This window comes from Salvelinus alpinus, chromosome 20, assembly GCF_045679555.1.
Source record: "Salvelinus alpinus chromosome 20, SLU_Salpinus.1, whole genome shotgun sequence".
NCBI classification, from domain to species: domain Eukaryota; kingdom Metazoa; phylum Chordata; class Actinopteri; order Salmoniformes; family Salmonidae; genus Salvelinus; species Salvelinus alpinus.
The window spans coordinates 29,043,884-29,057,940 of NC_092105.1; the positions used below are offsets into that span (position 1 = coordinate 29,043,884).

Genomic DNA, 14,057 nt, shown 5'->3' on the forward strand with positions numbered 1-14,057 from the left:
GGACACATCATTCAATTAATCAATTAAATTGAGCCTTTTTTACAGTTGCCACTAAGTGCTTAACGGTAATAGTAACTCGGCCCATCCTCCTCCAACTGTACTGGTTTAGAATGAAAATGTCAGCAAGTGACAATTAATGTGTGTGTGTGTTCCTCCCTGCCAGGTGATAGAGTGTAACCTGCGAGCATCCCGCTCCTTCCCCTTCGTGTCTAAGACCATCGGTGTGGACTTCATTAGTGTGGCTACACGGGTCATGGTGGGTGAACCCCAGGATGAGGCTGCTCTGCCCTCTCTGGAGAACCCCATCATCCCTGTTGACTATGTGGGAATCAAGGTGAGGCTCTGTGACTACAGGGCTCTGTCCCAATATCCACACTAGCACACTACTTAGAATAAAAGTTTAAATCCAGGTCATGTGACAACCTAAACACAGGGACCTTCCAATGAATATGGGGTGGAAAGGAGACACTCGCTTTCGAGTGGCGCAGCGGTCTAAGGCACTGCATCTCAGTGCAAGAGGCGTCACTACAGTCCCCGGTTCGAATCCAGCCTGTATCACATCCGGCTGTGATTGGAAGTTCCATAGAGCGGCGCACAATTGGCACAGCGTTGTCTGGGTTTGGCCGGGGTAGGCCGTCATTGTAAATAATAATTTGTTCTTAACTGACTTGCCTAGTTAAATAAAGGTTAACTACATCTCTGTAGTTTAGTGCTGAATTGCCTAGACCCTAAGGATGCTTCCCAAATGGCACCCAGCCTATTCCCTGTATAGTGGACCCAATGGGCTCTGGTCAAAAGTAGTGCACTTGTATAGGGAATAAGCTGCCATGGTTAAAAATAGTGCACTATATATGTAATAGGGTGCCATTTAAGACTTGTTAAGTGTTATGGCAAGGACCTAAAACTACATTTTTTGTCTACCAGCCACTGTAGCAGGTAGATATAATAATCTAGGGGCCACCCAGATTTTTTACGAGCCAAAATATTTTCTCATTAATTACACCAAAAAACACAAAACAAAGTGGATGAGACTGCTTAGTAATGTTTCTCAAACAAGGAATGTATTACTAGTAAGAAGTAATGTGATATTTGAAATTGTGTTTTTTACATTGGTTAAAAGTAGAGACTCAGAGCTAGAAAATTGTATATCATAGACTGCAGTTAAGGAACAATGGGAAAGTAATTTTGCTTTGAAAGTTGATAAACTTGTAACCCCACTTTTGAGAAAATGGCCCTTGAATGTTTTGGTAACCTACTGGAGAGCTCTTCTTTGTCTACACCCATTCAGCATCGTGCACACCCGCTTAAGCCTTAGCCCCACCCATCTCTTTAAGGATTCACATGTGAGGCCATGTGGTAAACACGCTATATCAAATCAAATGTATGTTTATTTGTCACATGCACAGGATACAGAAGGTGTAAACGGTACAGCGATAGTACTTGCATAGTAGCGATATCAAAAACAGTGTGTCCAGATAAAAATATTTGATAAATATTTGAGCGTTATTAGATGACGCTTACCTGACACACTTGTGTGTTTCCTTCATGTGGAGGAAATGCTATAACCACCCCTCACCCACATCTAGCTAAGTGGATGTGTCACTATTGTCTAGGCATGTACTCTTACTCGTATACATGGATGGACGCTTCACGGCAGACTGGAACCATTTAACTCCATTTTGTTTGTAGCTAATTTAATGTAATATTTTGTGACCTGAGTCTTTTAACCAAAATATCACAGATGAGACGACAATGTTCAGCTGCCCCTTTAACATTACCGTTGTCATGACTCTCTCTCCTTGATGAGGATCAAAGGTGCCATATCAGCTTGGCACATGGCTGACAGATAGGGGGGGCTGGTTTTATGACTTAACTTCTCTGCGCTACGGATCCCTTTTACGGGATCATTTTCCTAAACAACCGCTGAATTGCAGGGCGCAAAATATTACAAAAAATATTTATAATCATGCAATCACAAGTGAAATATACCAAAACACAGCTTAGCTTGTTGTTAATCCACCTATCGTGTCAGATTTTGAAAATATGCTTTACAGCGAAAGAAATCCAAGCTTTTGTGAGTGTATCAATCAATGCTAGAACAGCTAGCCCCAAATTAGCATGGTCACGAAAGTCAGAAAAGCAATAAAATTAATCGCTTACCTTTGATAATCTTCGGATGTTTGCACTCACGAGACTCCCAGTTACATGTTCTTTTTGTTCGATAAATATTACTTTTATAACAAAAAAACGCCATTTAGGTTGCGCGTTATGTTCAGAAAACTACAGCCTCGTTCCGGTCCTGAAAGGCAGAAGAAAATTCCCAAACGTATCAGATTCAAAAATATTACAAAAAATATTTATAATCATGCAATCACAAGTGATATATACCAAAACACGGCTTAGCTTGTTGTTAATCCACCTATCTTGTCAGATTTTGAAAATATGCTTTGCAGTGAAAGCAATCCAAGCTTTTGTGAGTGTATCAATCAATGCTAGAACAGTTAGCCTTATATTAGCTTGGTTCGCTTGGTCACGAAAGTCAGAAAAGCAATAAAATGAATCGCTTACCTTTGATAATCTTTGGATGTTTGCACTCACGAGACTCCCAGTTACACAACAAATGTTCTTTTTGTTCGATAAATATTACTTTTATAACAAAAATCCGCCATTTGGGTTGTGCGTTATGTTCAGAAAACCAAAGCCTCGTTCCGCTCGACGAAAATTTCAAAAAGTATCCGTAATGGTCGTAAAAACATGTCAAATGTTTTTTATAATCAATCCTCAGGTTGTTTTTAACAAACATAATCGATAATATTTCAACCGGACCGTAACCTATTCAATAAGAGAGAAAAACAAAATGGAGAGCTACCCCTCTCGCGCGCAGGAACTAATCAGAGGACACCTGACTAGTTTTGAAAAATCTTGCTCATTTTTCAAAATAAAAGCCTGAAACTATGTCTAAAGCCTGGTCACAGCCTGAGGAAGCCATTGGAAAAGGAGTCTGGTTGATACCCCTTTAAATGGAAGAAAGACGGGCCAGGAAACACAGATTAAAAATAAAATAATAATAATAATCACTTCCGGGTTAGATTTTCTCAGGTTTTCGCCTGCAGAATCAGTTTTGTTATACTCACAGACAATATTTTGACAGTTTTGGAAACTTTGGAGTGTTTTCTATCCTAATCTGTAAATTATATGCATATTCTACGATCTGGACCTGAGAAATAGTCCGTTTACCTTAGGAACGTTATTTAAAAAATAATAATAATAATCTTTCCCCTAGCGTCAACAGGTTAACCTTTCTAGCCCAGGGGTTCCGCTAGCGGAACACCCACAACATTCCGCTGAAAAGGCAGCGCGCGAAATTAATTTTTCTTTTGTTGAAATATTTAACTTTCACACATTAACAAGTCCAATACAGCAAATGAAAGATAAACATCTTGTTAATCTACCCATCGTGTCCGATTTTTAAAATGTTTTACAGCGAAAACACAACATATATTTATGTTAGATCACCACCAAATCCAAAAAACACACAGCCATTTTTCCCTGCCAAAGATAAGTCACAAAAGCAGAAATAGAGATAAAATTAATCACTAACCTTTGATAATCTTCATCAGGTGACACACATAGGACATCGTGTTACACAATACATTTATGTTTTGTTCGATAATGTGCATATTTATATCCACAAATCTCGGTTTACATTGGCGCCATGTTCAGAAATGGCTCCAAAATATCCGGAGAAATTTTAGAGAGCCACGTCATCTAACAGAAATACTCATCATAAACTTTGATGAAAGATACATGTTTTACATATGATTAAAGATACACTTGTTGTGAATCCAGCCAACATGTCTGATTTCAAATAGGATTTACGGGGAAATCACAACAAACAATTATGTTAGCTCAGTACATAGCCACAGAAAAACACAGCCATTTTCCCAGCAAAAAGATAGCTTTCATAAAAAACAGAAATAGAGATAAAATGAATCACTAACCTTTGAACATCTTCATCAGATGACACTCATATGACATCATGTTACACAATACATTTATGTTTTGTTCGATAATGTGCATATTTATATCCAAAAATCTCTGTTTACATTGGCGCCATGTTCAGAAATGGCTCCAAAATATCCGGAGAAATTTTAGAGAGCCACGTCATCTAACATAAATACTCATCATAAACTTTGATGAAAGATACATGTTTTACATATAATTAAAGATACACTGGTTCTTAATGCAACCGCTGTGTCAGATTTAAAAAAAACTTTAGTAAAAAGCACACCATGCAATAATCTGAGACGGCGCTCAAATATAAATAACATTTCTCCACCATGTTGGAGTCAACAGAAATACGAAATTACATCATAAATATTCCCTTACCTTTGATTATCTTCATCAGAATGCAATGCCAGGAATCCTATTTCCACAATAAATAGTTTTTTTTGTTCGACAATGTCCATTACTTATGTCATATTAGCAACTTTGACTAGCATGTCTAGTACACGTGTCCAAACACCGGCGCATTGAAGGCAAACATCGGACGAAAACTTCAAAAAGTTATATTACAAGTCGAATAAACTGGTCAAAATTAGTAGAGAATCATACTTTAGGATGTTGTTATCATATATATCTAATAACGTCCCAACCGGAGCATTTCTTCATGTCTGTATAACTCATGGCACACATGCCCATCCCATGGCTAGCGTGCGTGGCCAGGAACTGGCAATCTGCCAGACCAGTCACTCAAATAGCTCCCATCCGGCCCCATATCACAGTAGAGGCTTCATTCCACATTCTACTGACTGTTGACATCTAGTGGAAGGCGTATGAACTGCAAACAGATCCATAAATTACAGGGATTTGAATAGGCGATGACTTTCACATCGACCCTTTTCTGAATTTTCACTTCCTGTTTGGAAGTTTGCCTGCCAAATGAGTTCTGTTATACTCACAGACATAATTCAAACGGTTTTAGAAACTTCAGAGTGTTTTCTATCCAATAGTAATAAGAATATGCATATATTATCATCTGGGACAGAGTAGGAGGCCGTTCAATTTGGGCACCAATTCATCCAAAAGTGAAAATGATGCCCCCTATCCCAAAGAAGTTTTAACAGCTGACCATAAATAGTTTGCAAAAACTTTCTCTTTCTTGCCCTGCAGTATTGGAGGACTGAAACTCCTTTGTTACAGAGAGTGTGGCCGACCTAAAAACTCTAACATCAAAAGATTGGACATTGGAACATTATTTCTGAAATCCAAATGTTTGTAATGGTTGGTGGGGACTTAAATAATAATCCTGTCACGTTGTTTATTATTTTGTGATGTCATTAAAGATGGTAACGGTAACTCTGAAAGTGTACGCTTTCTATGTATCAGGTTTACATCTAAATGTTGTAAAAATGATATGATTAAATATGAGAATAATTTTGTGAAGACAGCAATGTGATTTTAGCCTTCTAAATGAGTTGTTTTTTTAATAAACTTGTGCCCAGTCAGTAGCCACGCCCAAGTGAGCTCAGAGTTCAGAATGTCCCTTTGGCCAGAGTGCTTTAAAGGACTCGCTAAGAATTAACATACAGACCAGAAAGCATGGAGAGGTGGCTACACGTTGAAATGGTTAGAAACGTTGTCTTGACGCCAGACTGCGTGGACCAGTGGCTACACAGCTGAAAATGGTTTAAACTCTACAGACCAGCCGACGTACAGCCCGTGCTGAATGTTACGAAATGGTTAGAAACGTTGTACTGACGCCAAACTGTGTGGAGCAGTGGCTACACAGCTGAAAATGGTTTAAACTCTACAGACCAGCCGACGTACAGCGCGAGCTGAACTTTACGAAATGGTTAGAAACTCTCAACATGAGTGAAGAAGGTAGACTAGACCAGAACATTAACAGTCTGCAGCTGTGCATGAAAAAGTGGTCCTAGAACTTTTACTAAAGACACGAGGGGAGACAATCCCCACTGATTCAACTGTTGGTACGTCTGAACTATCTTTTCTAACGAACACTCTAAGACCAGAGAAGCTCTACAACTAAGAAAGACATTGTGACCTCTGGTAGACAACCAGAGCCTTATATTGAGCCACTACCCATAGACAGATCGATTGGTTTCAACAGAGACGACAGAGAACGACATCTATGCGTAAATATATATTGCATTTTGTAATCTGAATGAGCAGTGGTTAGGGGGCTAAGTATTCTGGTTACTCTGACCGTAGTTTCCAAATGTATGTACGATAAGTTGTCTCTCCCTCACTTTATCTTTCCCCACCGCCTTTCCATTGTGTAACAAGCCGTCATATCGTGTCAGTCCACTAGGGACTTTTATCTCATGTAAGTGTGTATGGTATTCTGTGTTATTATTTAGTTAATAAATAAATAATTAAATCAATTTGTGTAGTACTGAATATTCAAAAGGGCTAGGGTTCTTGCGGGTCCACGGATTATGCGACATTCAGAATAAGACTGATGAGGTAATAATTAATAATTGACTATTATTGATGTAAGAGATATACAGATATCTTTAGAGTTTAAGTCAGGAGGTAGTAACTCGTTAAACAATTTTTCCCGTGGTGCCCCAAATTCCTAATGAGTTAATTGTTACATGATTAATTTAATCGAGTAACAATTAAACATAGTTAGTTTGATTCAATAAATAACAGTCATCAGATTAATGATAGTCACGTCACGACAACGTGGTAACGGGGCCACTCGAGTGGTCACTGTGCCTTTTGAGAATCTTGACTAGTAGAGGCCGACGACATCTCTTCGATAGCAGTGGAAGCATACTCAAATATTTAAAAACAACCTAACTTGTAAACAAAACAATGTAAATAGCCAAGAAACTCAAGGATAAAGTCTAACTTTAGAATACTGAACAAAAATATCAACACAACATGTAAAGTGTTGGTCCCATGTTTCATGAGCTGAAATAAAAAATCCCAGATGTTGATATTGACTTTTTATGAAATGCTCGCACTGTAAAGCCCTGAGTCTGACCACCCTCCAACGTGGCTGGTGAATTAGACATTCTTACCCGCCAGTGGCAAAAATATACTCGCATTTGGCGGGTCTTAATTTTAGGCCCTGGTTATGGCAGTGACTAACTAAACTGTTACTGGTAGATTGAAATGTGTGAGTGGTGTGTGAGTGTGGAGTCAGCCAGCCAGCTGGTGCTTGAACGCTGTTTTCTCCCAAAGTAATTTCCTGTTGTAATTACAAAGGAGAGGCAGCACAATAGCTGTGGTTGGGAGGAGGGAGGGGGCAATGGGCCAGGTATAATCCCTGTCTCCTCTCCTCTCTGTAACTTCTCAAGGTTCAAGGCTGTAACTTTATCCAGGCTTGCGTAGAAGAGAATATTAAACAGTAGTGAATAGTCTAGTCTGCTGTCTATACGTGAGCCAAGCTCTAACTTCTTACATTTACGTCAGAGTTGAGGGTATGACAAGTCTCTCTCTCTCTCTTTCTCTCTCTTTTTTTTGGTGCAGTCACTACAAAGATTCAGCAACCGTAACTTTGAATAACCATCAGTTGACACCGACACTGGTTGAGAGGGAATACCCTCTTGGCCAAGTGGTAAAGATGTTGGCATCCCGAGCGGGAGACCGGGGTTTAGATCCCAGCCATGACATGTACAACATGGTTGATCTGGGGGTTTGAGAGATTTTCCACCTCTAGATGGCAGCCTTGTCACAAAACCTGTTTGATTTGAAGCATTAGTCCTGATGCTCCATTTCCTCTCGGTTGTTGAGTGTAGCAAAGTGTGATTGAATTTCCAACCAAAGCCACATGTCTTTTTATCAATAGCTTTCTGTAGACACATCCTTTAACACCATTAAAAAGGTATTATAATGCTGATATAAGGATTTAAATCACCAGAACATATGTGATTGCAGAAGAAAAGTTTGCACTGCTTTTTTCAGTAATGCTTATACTTTAGGTTACACTGAACACGTTTGATACCTTTCCATTCTTCCAGTCACAATATAGGGTGAAGTTGCCCCTAGACACTGATCTTGGGTCAGTTTAGCATTTCCCCCACTAATGGTTAAGATTAGGATTGGGGAAGGTCTCCACCACTGAGCTCGACAGGTTAAAATACCAAAATGGTCTGTCTGTTTGTATCTTCTCCACGATAGGCTCCTATGTTCTCCTGGCCTCGCCTTCGTGATGCCGACCCAGTCCTGCGCTGTGAAATGGCTTCCACAGGAGAGGTGTGCGTGCACACACACACACACACACACACACACACACACACACACACACACACACACACACACACACACACACACACACACACACACACACAAACAACCATGTATAAACAAACACACACATACACTGCTCAAAAAAATAAAGGGAACACTTAAACAACACAATGTAACTCCAAGTCAATCTAACTTCTGTGAAATCAAACTGTCCACTTAGGAAGCAACACTGATTGACAATAAATTTCACATGCTGTTGTGCAAATGGAATAGACAACAGGTGGAAATTATAGGCAATTAGCAAGACACCCCCAATAAAGGAGTGGTTCTGCAGGTGGTGACCACAGACCACTTCTCAGTTCTTATGCTTCCTGGCTGATGTTTTGGTCACTTTTGAATGCTGGCGGTGCTTTCACTCTAGTGGTAGCATGAGACGGAGTCTACAACCCACACAAGTGGCTCAGGTAGTGCAGCTCATCCAGGATGGCACATCAATGCGAGCTGTGGCAAGAAGGTTTGCTGTGTCTGTCAGCGTAGTGTCCAGAGCATGGAGGCGCTACCAGGAGACAGGCCAGTACATCAGGAGACGTGGAGGAGGCCGTAGGAGGGCAACAACCCAGCAGCAGGACCGCTACCTCCGCCTTTGTGCAAGGAGGAGCAAGAGGAGCACTGCCAGAGCCCTGCAAAATGACCTCCAGCAGGCCACAAATGTGCATGTGTCTGCTCAAACGGTCAGAAACAGACTCCATGAGGGTGGTATGAGGGCCCGACATCCACAGGTAGGGGTTGTGCTTACAGCCCAACACCGTGCAGGACGTTTGGCATTTGCCAAAGAACACCAAGATGGGCAAATTCGCCACTGACGCCCTGTGCTCTTCACAGATGAAAGCAGGTTCACACTGAGCACATGTGACAGACGTGACAGAGTCTGGAGACGCCGTGGAGAACGTTCTGCTGCCTGCAACATCCTCCAGCATGACCGGTTTGGCGGTGGGTCAGTCATGGTGTGGGGTGGCATTTCTTTGGGGGGCCGCACAGCCCTCCATGTGCTCACCAGAGGTAGCCTGACTGCCATTAGGTACCGAGATGAGATCCTCAGACCCCTTGTGAGACCATATGCTGGTGCGGTTGGCCCTGGGTTCCTCCTAATGCAAGACAATGCTAGAGCTCATGTGGCTGGAGTGTGTCAGCAGTTCCTGCAAGAGGAAGGCATTGATGCTATGGACTGGCCCGCACTTTCCCCAGACCTGAATCCAATTGAGCACATCTGGGACATCATGTCTCGCTCCATCCACCAACGCCACGTTGCACCACAGACTATCCAGGAGTTGGCGGATGCTTTAGTCCAGGTCTGGGAGGAGATCCCTCAGGAGACCATCCGCCACCTCATCAGGAGCATGCCCAGGCGTTGTAGGGAGGTCATACAGGCACGTGGAGGCCACACACACTACTGAGCCTCATTTTGACTTGTTTTAAGGACATTACATCAAAGTTGGATCAGCCTGTAGTGTGGTTTTCCACTTTAATTTTGAGTGTGACTCCAAATCCAGACCTCCATGGGTTGATAAATTTGATTTCCATTGATAATTTTTGTGTGATTTTGTTGTCAGTACATTCAACTATGTAAAGAAAAAAGTATTTAATAAGAATATTTCATTCATTCAGATCTAGGATGTGTTATTTTTGTGTTCCCTTTATTTTTTTGAGCAGTGTATATAGGCACTAGCACGCATACACATACATTACACAGACACATACATTACACACACACACACACACACACAGATTACACATGTACGCACACATACGCGCTCGCACACACATGTATGTACATGCACACACACACACACATATATACACTTAACAGGTGTCTGTCTCCCTCCTTGCAGGTGGCTTGTTTTGGACCAAACATCTACTCTGCCTTCCTCAAGGCTATGCTATCCACTGGCTTCAAGCTGCCTACAAAAGGCATCCTCATCGGGATCCAGGTCTGTGTGTGTGGTTCAAGAGAGTACACATCAGGGTTAACAAGCCTCAGTCCACTGACACTTCCCTTTTTCAAACACTCTCAAATTGTTTAATCCATAATCTCACAATTGTCAGGATTTTTTTTTCTTCCCAAGTCTCTTTCCAAAGTCCTTTGCTCTGTAAAAAGCTGTTTTCAGGTACATGACCGATACTAAAACAGAGTAGACAAAAGCGGTTAGAAAGATGTACGTCCCAAATTACACCCTATTCCTTATATAGTGCACTACTTTTGACCAGAGCCCTATTATACTGGTCAAAAGAAGTGCACCATATATGAAATAGGGTGCCATGTGGGACGCAGTTTAAAAAGGTTGCTGTTTCTCATGTGTGTGTCAGAAACAGCCATGCGTGTGCAGCTAGTAAGATTAATGTAGTGTTCATGTGTAATATGCAGCTAGCGCTCCTCAACGAGCCAGTCAGTGGGGTTATGAATGAGTGCCTCAGGCCTGCTCCTAGCTAGCCACACTAAAGCTGAATAGCAGGATCTGTAAAAGGCTGATGCATTCATATCATAAATGATCATCGATCCAAGGACTGGTCTCCCATGGCTGCGACAGCACTTCTGATGGAAAGTTAAACGTGTGTATGTCTGTGCCTGTGTGTACATCAGATACTTACATAGAGGTCTTGTATTGAGAGAGGAAGGTCTTGTTTATAAAGTCTTCTGTGTCTATGTTTTCATCAGGTAGAGAGAGATATGGATAAACAGGGCATTAGGAGCTCTGTAGAGTCACCACATCCTCCTCTCTTCCTTCGCCCTCCCTCTCGCCCCCTCTACATTTCCCCCCCTCTCGCTCTTCCTCTCTTTCTTCCCCTCTTTCTCCCTCCTCTCCTTTCACTCTCTCCTTCTCTTTTCCCTCTCTCCCTCCTCCCCTCTCTTACCCTCCCCCCTGTCCTCTCTCTCTTCCTCCCTGTCTCCTCCCTCTCTCTGGTGACAGACTCTTCTTCTCTCCATCTCTTTCTCCTTCCTGTCCTTTCACTCTCTCCTTCTCTTTTCCCTCCCTTTCTTCCTCCTCCCTTCTCTCCCCCCTCTCCGCTCACTCGTTCTCCCTGTCTCCGGTGACAGACTGTCTGTGTGTGAGGAAGTCCTTTGAGGGCCAGATGAAAGTTGACAGTGGTTATTTCTCATCATGGCATTCAGCTCCACATGTCACAAGTACTCAGTGCAGGTCTGATGGGAGAATATGTCTAGCACTATGAAGGCCTGCTACCCACCAGGAGAATATGTCTTGCGTTATGAAGGCCTAGTACCTAGTAATGGGGGAAGAAAATCGATACAGTTACATATCAGGATATTATTTTTGACGATATATCGTATAGTTTTGACTATCGCAATATAATTTTTGTGCTAGTTGGCTGCACTTGCACCAAAACAGTATTTTCTTCATAGCTTGTTGTCCATCTTCTTTTTAAATAGGGAGCCAATTTGTTTTCAGTACTTTTATTTCCATTACTGATCAACATTTTGCTCATGGCTCTCTCTTGTCCCTCTGCAGCAGACATGGTGATTAATATGTTTAGAACAGCGAATCGCACTAAAATCACAGTATTCAATCACAATATAGAATTGTGAGAATCGCAATACACTTTCGGCACCAAAGTATGGTGATAATATCGTATCGTGAGGTCCCTGGCAATTCCCGGTGCTACTAGTACTCCAGGAGGCCTTGGTGCTGCTTAAAGATCTGACAGTACCAATGTCATGTCCCATCCTTTTATCCTCCTCTCCTCCGCCTCGCCACTATGGAACTTACTGATGTCCAAATGACCACTGGATTCTATTCACCCACCCGGAGAGCAGGGTTTCCATTAGGAGAATTTGGGGCCGGACAAGTGGCCGGGAAGAGTTGAATTTATCGGACAGTTGAGAAATGGACCAGTCATCCATATGCTTTGGGTGCGTAACCCATTGGGGTGTCCACCCACGCAGACAACGGAATCAATAAACCAGGGATATTACTTTCCTAAAACGATAATTGTCCACCTCACAGTTCAGCTGTCGGAGATTTGAGCACTAAATGCATCAGCACATTGCATGCATAGGCCTATAGGCTTAGTGATCCACTATAGTCAGGGTTAGAAATGAACACCTGCCAAATTGGGTATATTTTTTACATTGGCGGGTAAGAATGTCTATTTCACCAGCCACGTTGGCGGGTGGTCACACAGAGCAAAGCCACATGTAGAGGTTTGGTCAAATTGACTAGAAAGGCTACTAAAGTGTGACTTTGTCCTCGTGTTTCTTGGCCAGTTACAGTGCCCTCCGTAGTAATTGGGACAGTAAAGTGTTTTTTCTTATTTTTACTCTATACTTCAAAAGTTTTGATTTGAAATCAAAGAATAACTATGAGGTTAAAGTGCAGACTGTCAGCTTTAATTTGAATTTTCATTCATATCAGGGGAACCATTTTAGAGGAGCAAAAATATTGGCAAAAATGTACTGATGTGTATTAAAGTAGTAAAAAGTTAGCTATTTGGTCCCATATTCATAGCACGCAATGACCACATTAAGCTTGTGACTGTACAAACTTGTTGGATGTATTCGCTGTTTGTTTTGGTTGTGTTTCAGATTATTTTGCTCTCAGTAGAAATTTATGTCATTTTGGAGTCACTTTTATTGTAAATAAGCATGCAATATGTTTCTAAACACTACTACATGAATGTGGACGCTACAATGATTACGGATAATTCTGAATGAATCATGAATTATGATGACTGGGAAAGTTAGATGCACAAATACATTATATATACAAAAGTATGTGGACACTCCTTCAAATTTGTGGATTTGGCTATTTCAACCACACCCGTTGCTGACAGGTATATAAAATCGAGCACACCGCCATGCAATCTCCATAGACAAACATTGGCAGTAGAATGGCCTTACTGAAGAGCTCAGTGACTTTCAACGTGGCACCGTCATAGGATGCCACCTTTCCAAAAAGTTGGAAAATTTCTGCCCTGCTAGAGCTGCCCCGGTCAACTGTAATTGCTGTTATTGTGAAGTAGAAACGTCTAGGAGCAACAACGGCTCAGCCGCGAAGTGGTAGGCCACACAAGCTCACAGAACCTGACCACTGAAGTGCGTAGAGCATAAAAATTGTCTGTCCTCGGGTTGCAACACTCACTACCGAGTTCCAAACTGCCTCTGGAAGCAACGTTCACACAATAACTGTTCGTTGGGAGCTTTGTGAAATGGTTTTCCATGACCGAGCAGCCGCACACAAGCCTAAGATTACAATGCGCAATGTCAAGAGTCAGCTGGAGTGGTGTTAAGCTCGCCACCATTGGAGCAGTGGAAACGTGATCTCTGGAGTGATGAATCACGCTTCACCATCTGGCAGTCCAACAGACTAATCTGGGTTTGGCAGATGCCAGTAGATGCCTGCCCCAATGCATAGTGCAAACTGTAAAGTTTGGTGGAGGAGGAATAATGGTCTGGGGTTGTTTTTCATGGTTCTGGCTAGGCCCCTTAGTTCCATTGAAGGGAGATTTTAACGCTACGGTATACAATGACATTCTAGACAGTTCGGTGCTTCCAACTTTGTGGCAACAGTTTAGGGAAGGCCCTTTCCTGTTTCAGCATGACAATGCCCCCGTGCACAAAGCGAGGTCCATACAGAAATGGTTTGTCGAGATTGGTGTGGAAGAACTTGACTGGCCTTCACTGACCTCAACCACATCGAACACCTTTGGGATGAATTGGAACGCCGACAGCGAGCCAGGCCTAATCGCCCAACATCAGTGCCCGACCTCACTAATGCTCTTGTGGCTGAATGGAGGCAAGTCCCCACAGCAATGTTCCAACATCT

General features: G+C 42.1%; 1 protein-coding gene across 1 annotated transcript in view; it reads left to right on the forward strand.

The window, feature by feature from the left end:
- Positions 1 to 14,057, forward strand: part of cps1 (carbamoyl-phosphate synthase 1, mitochondrial) — an 84,738-nt gene that overhangs the window by 60,882 nt on the left and 9,799 nt on the right. Inside the window, exons 32-34 of the mRNA XM_071355214.1 lie at positions 164 to 334; positions 8,152 to 8,226; positions 10,110 to 10,208. Of these exons, the coding sequence (XP_071211315.1) occupies positions 164 to 334; positions 8,152 to 8,226; positions 10,110 to 10,208 (345 nt within the window). The remainder of the gene's footprint in view (positions 1 to 163; positions 335 to 8,151; positions 8,227 to 10,109; positions 10,209 to 14,057) is intronic.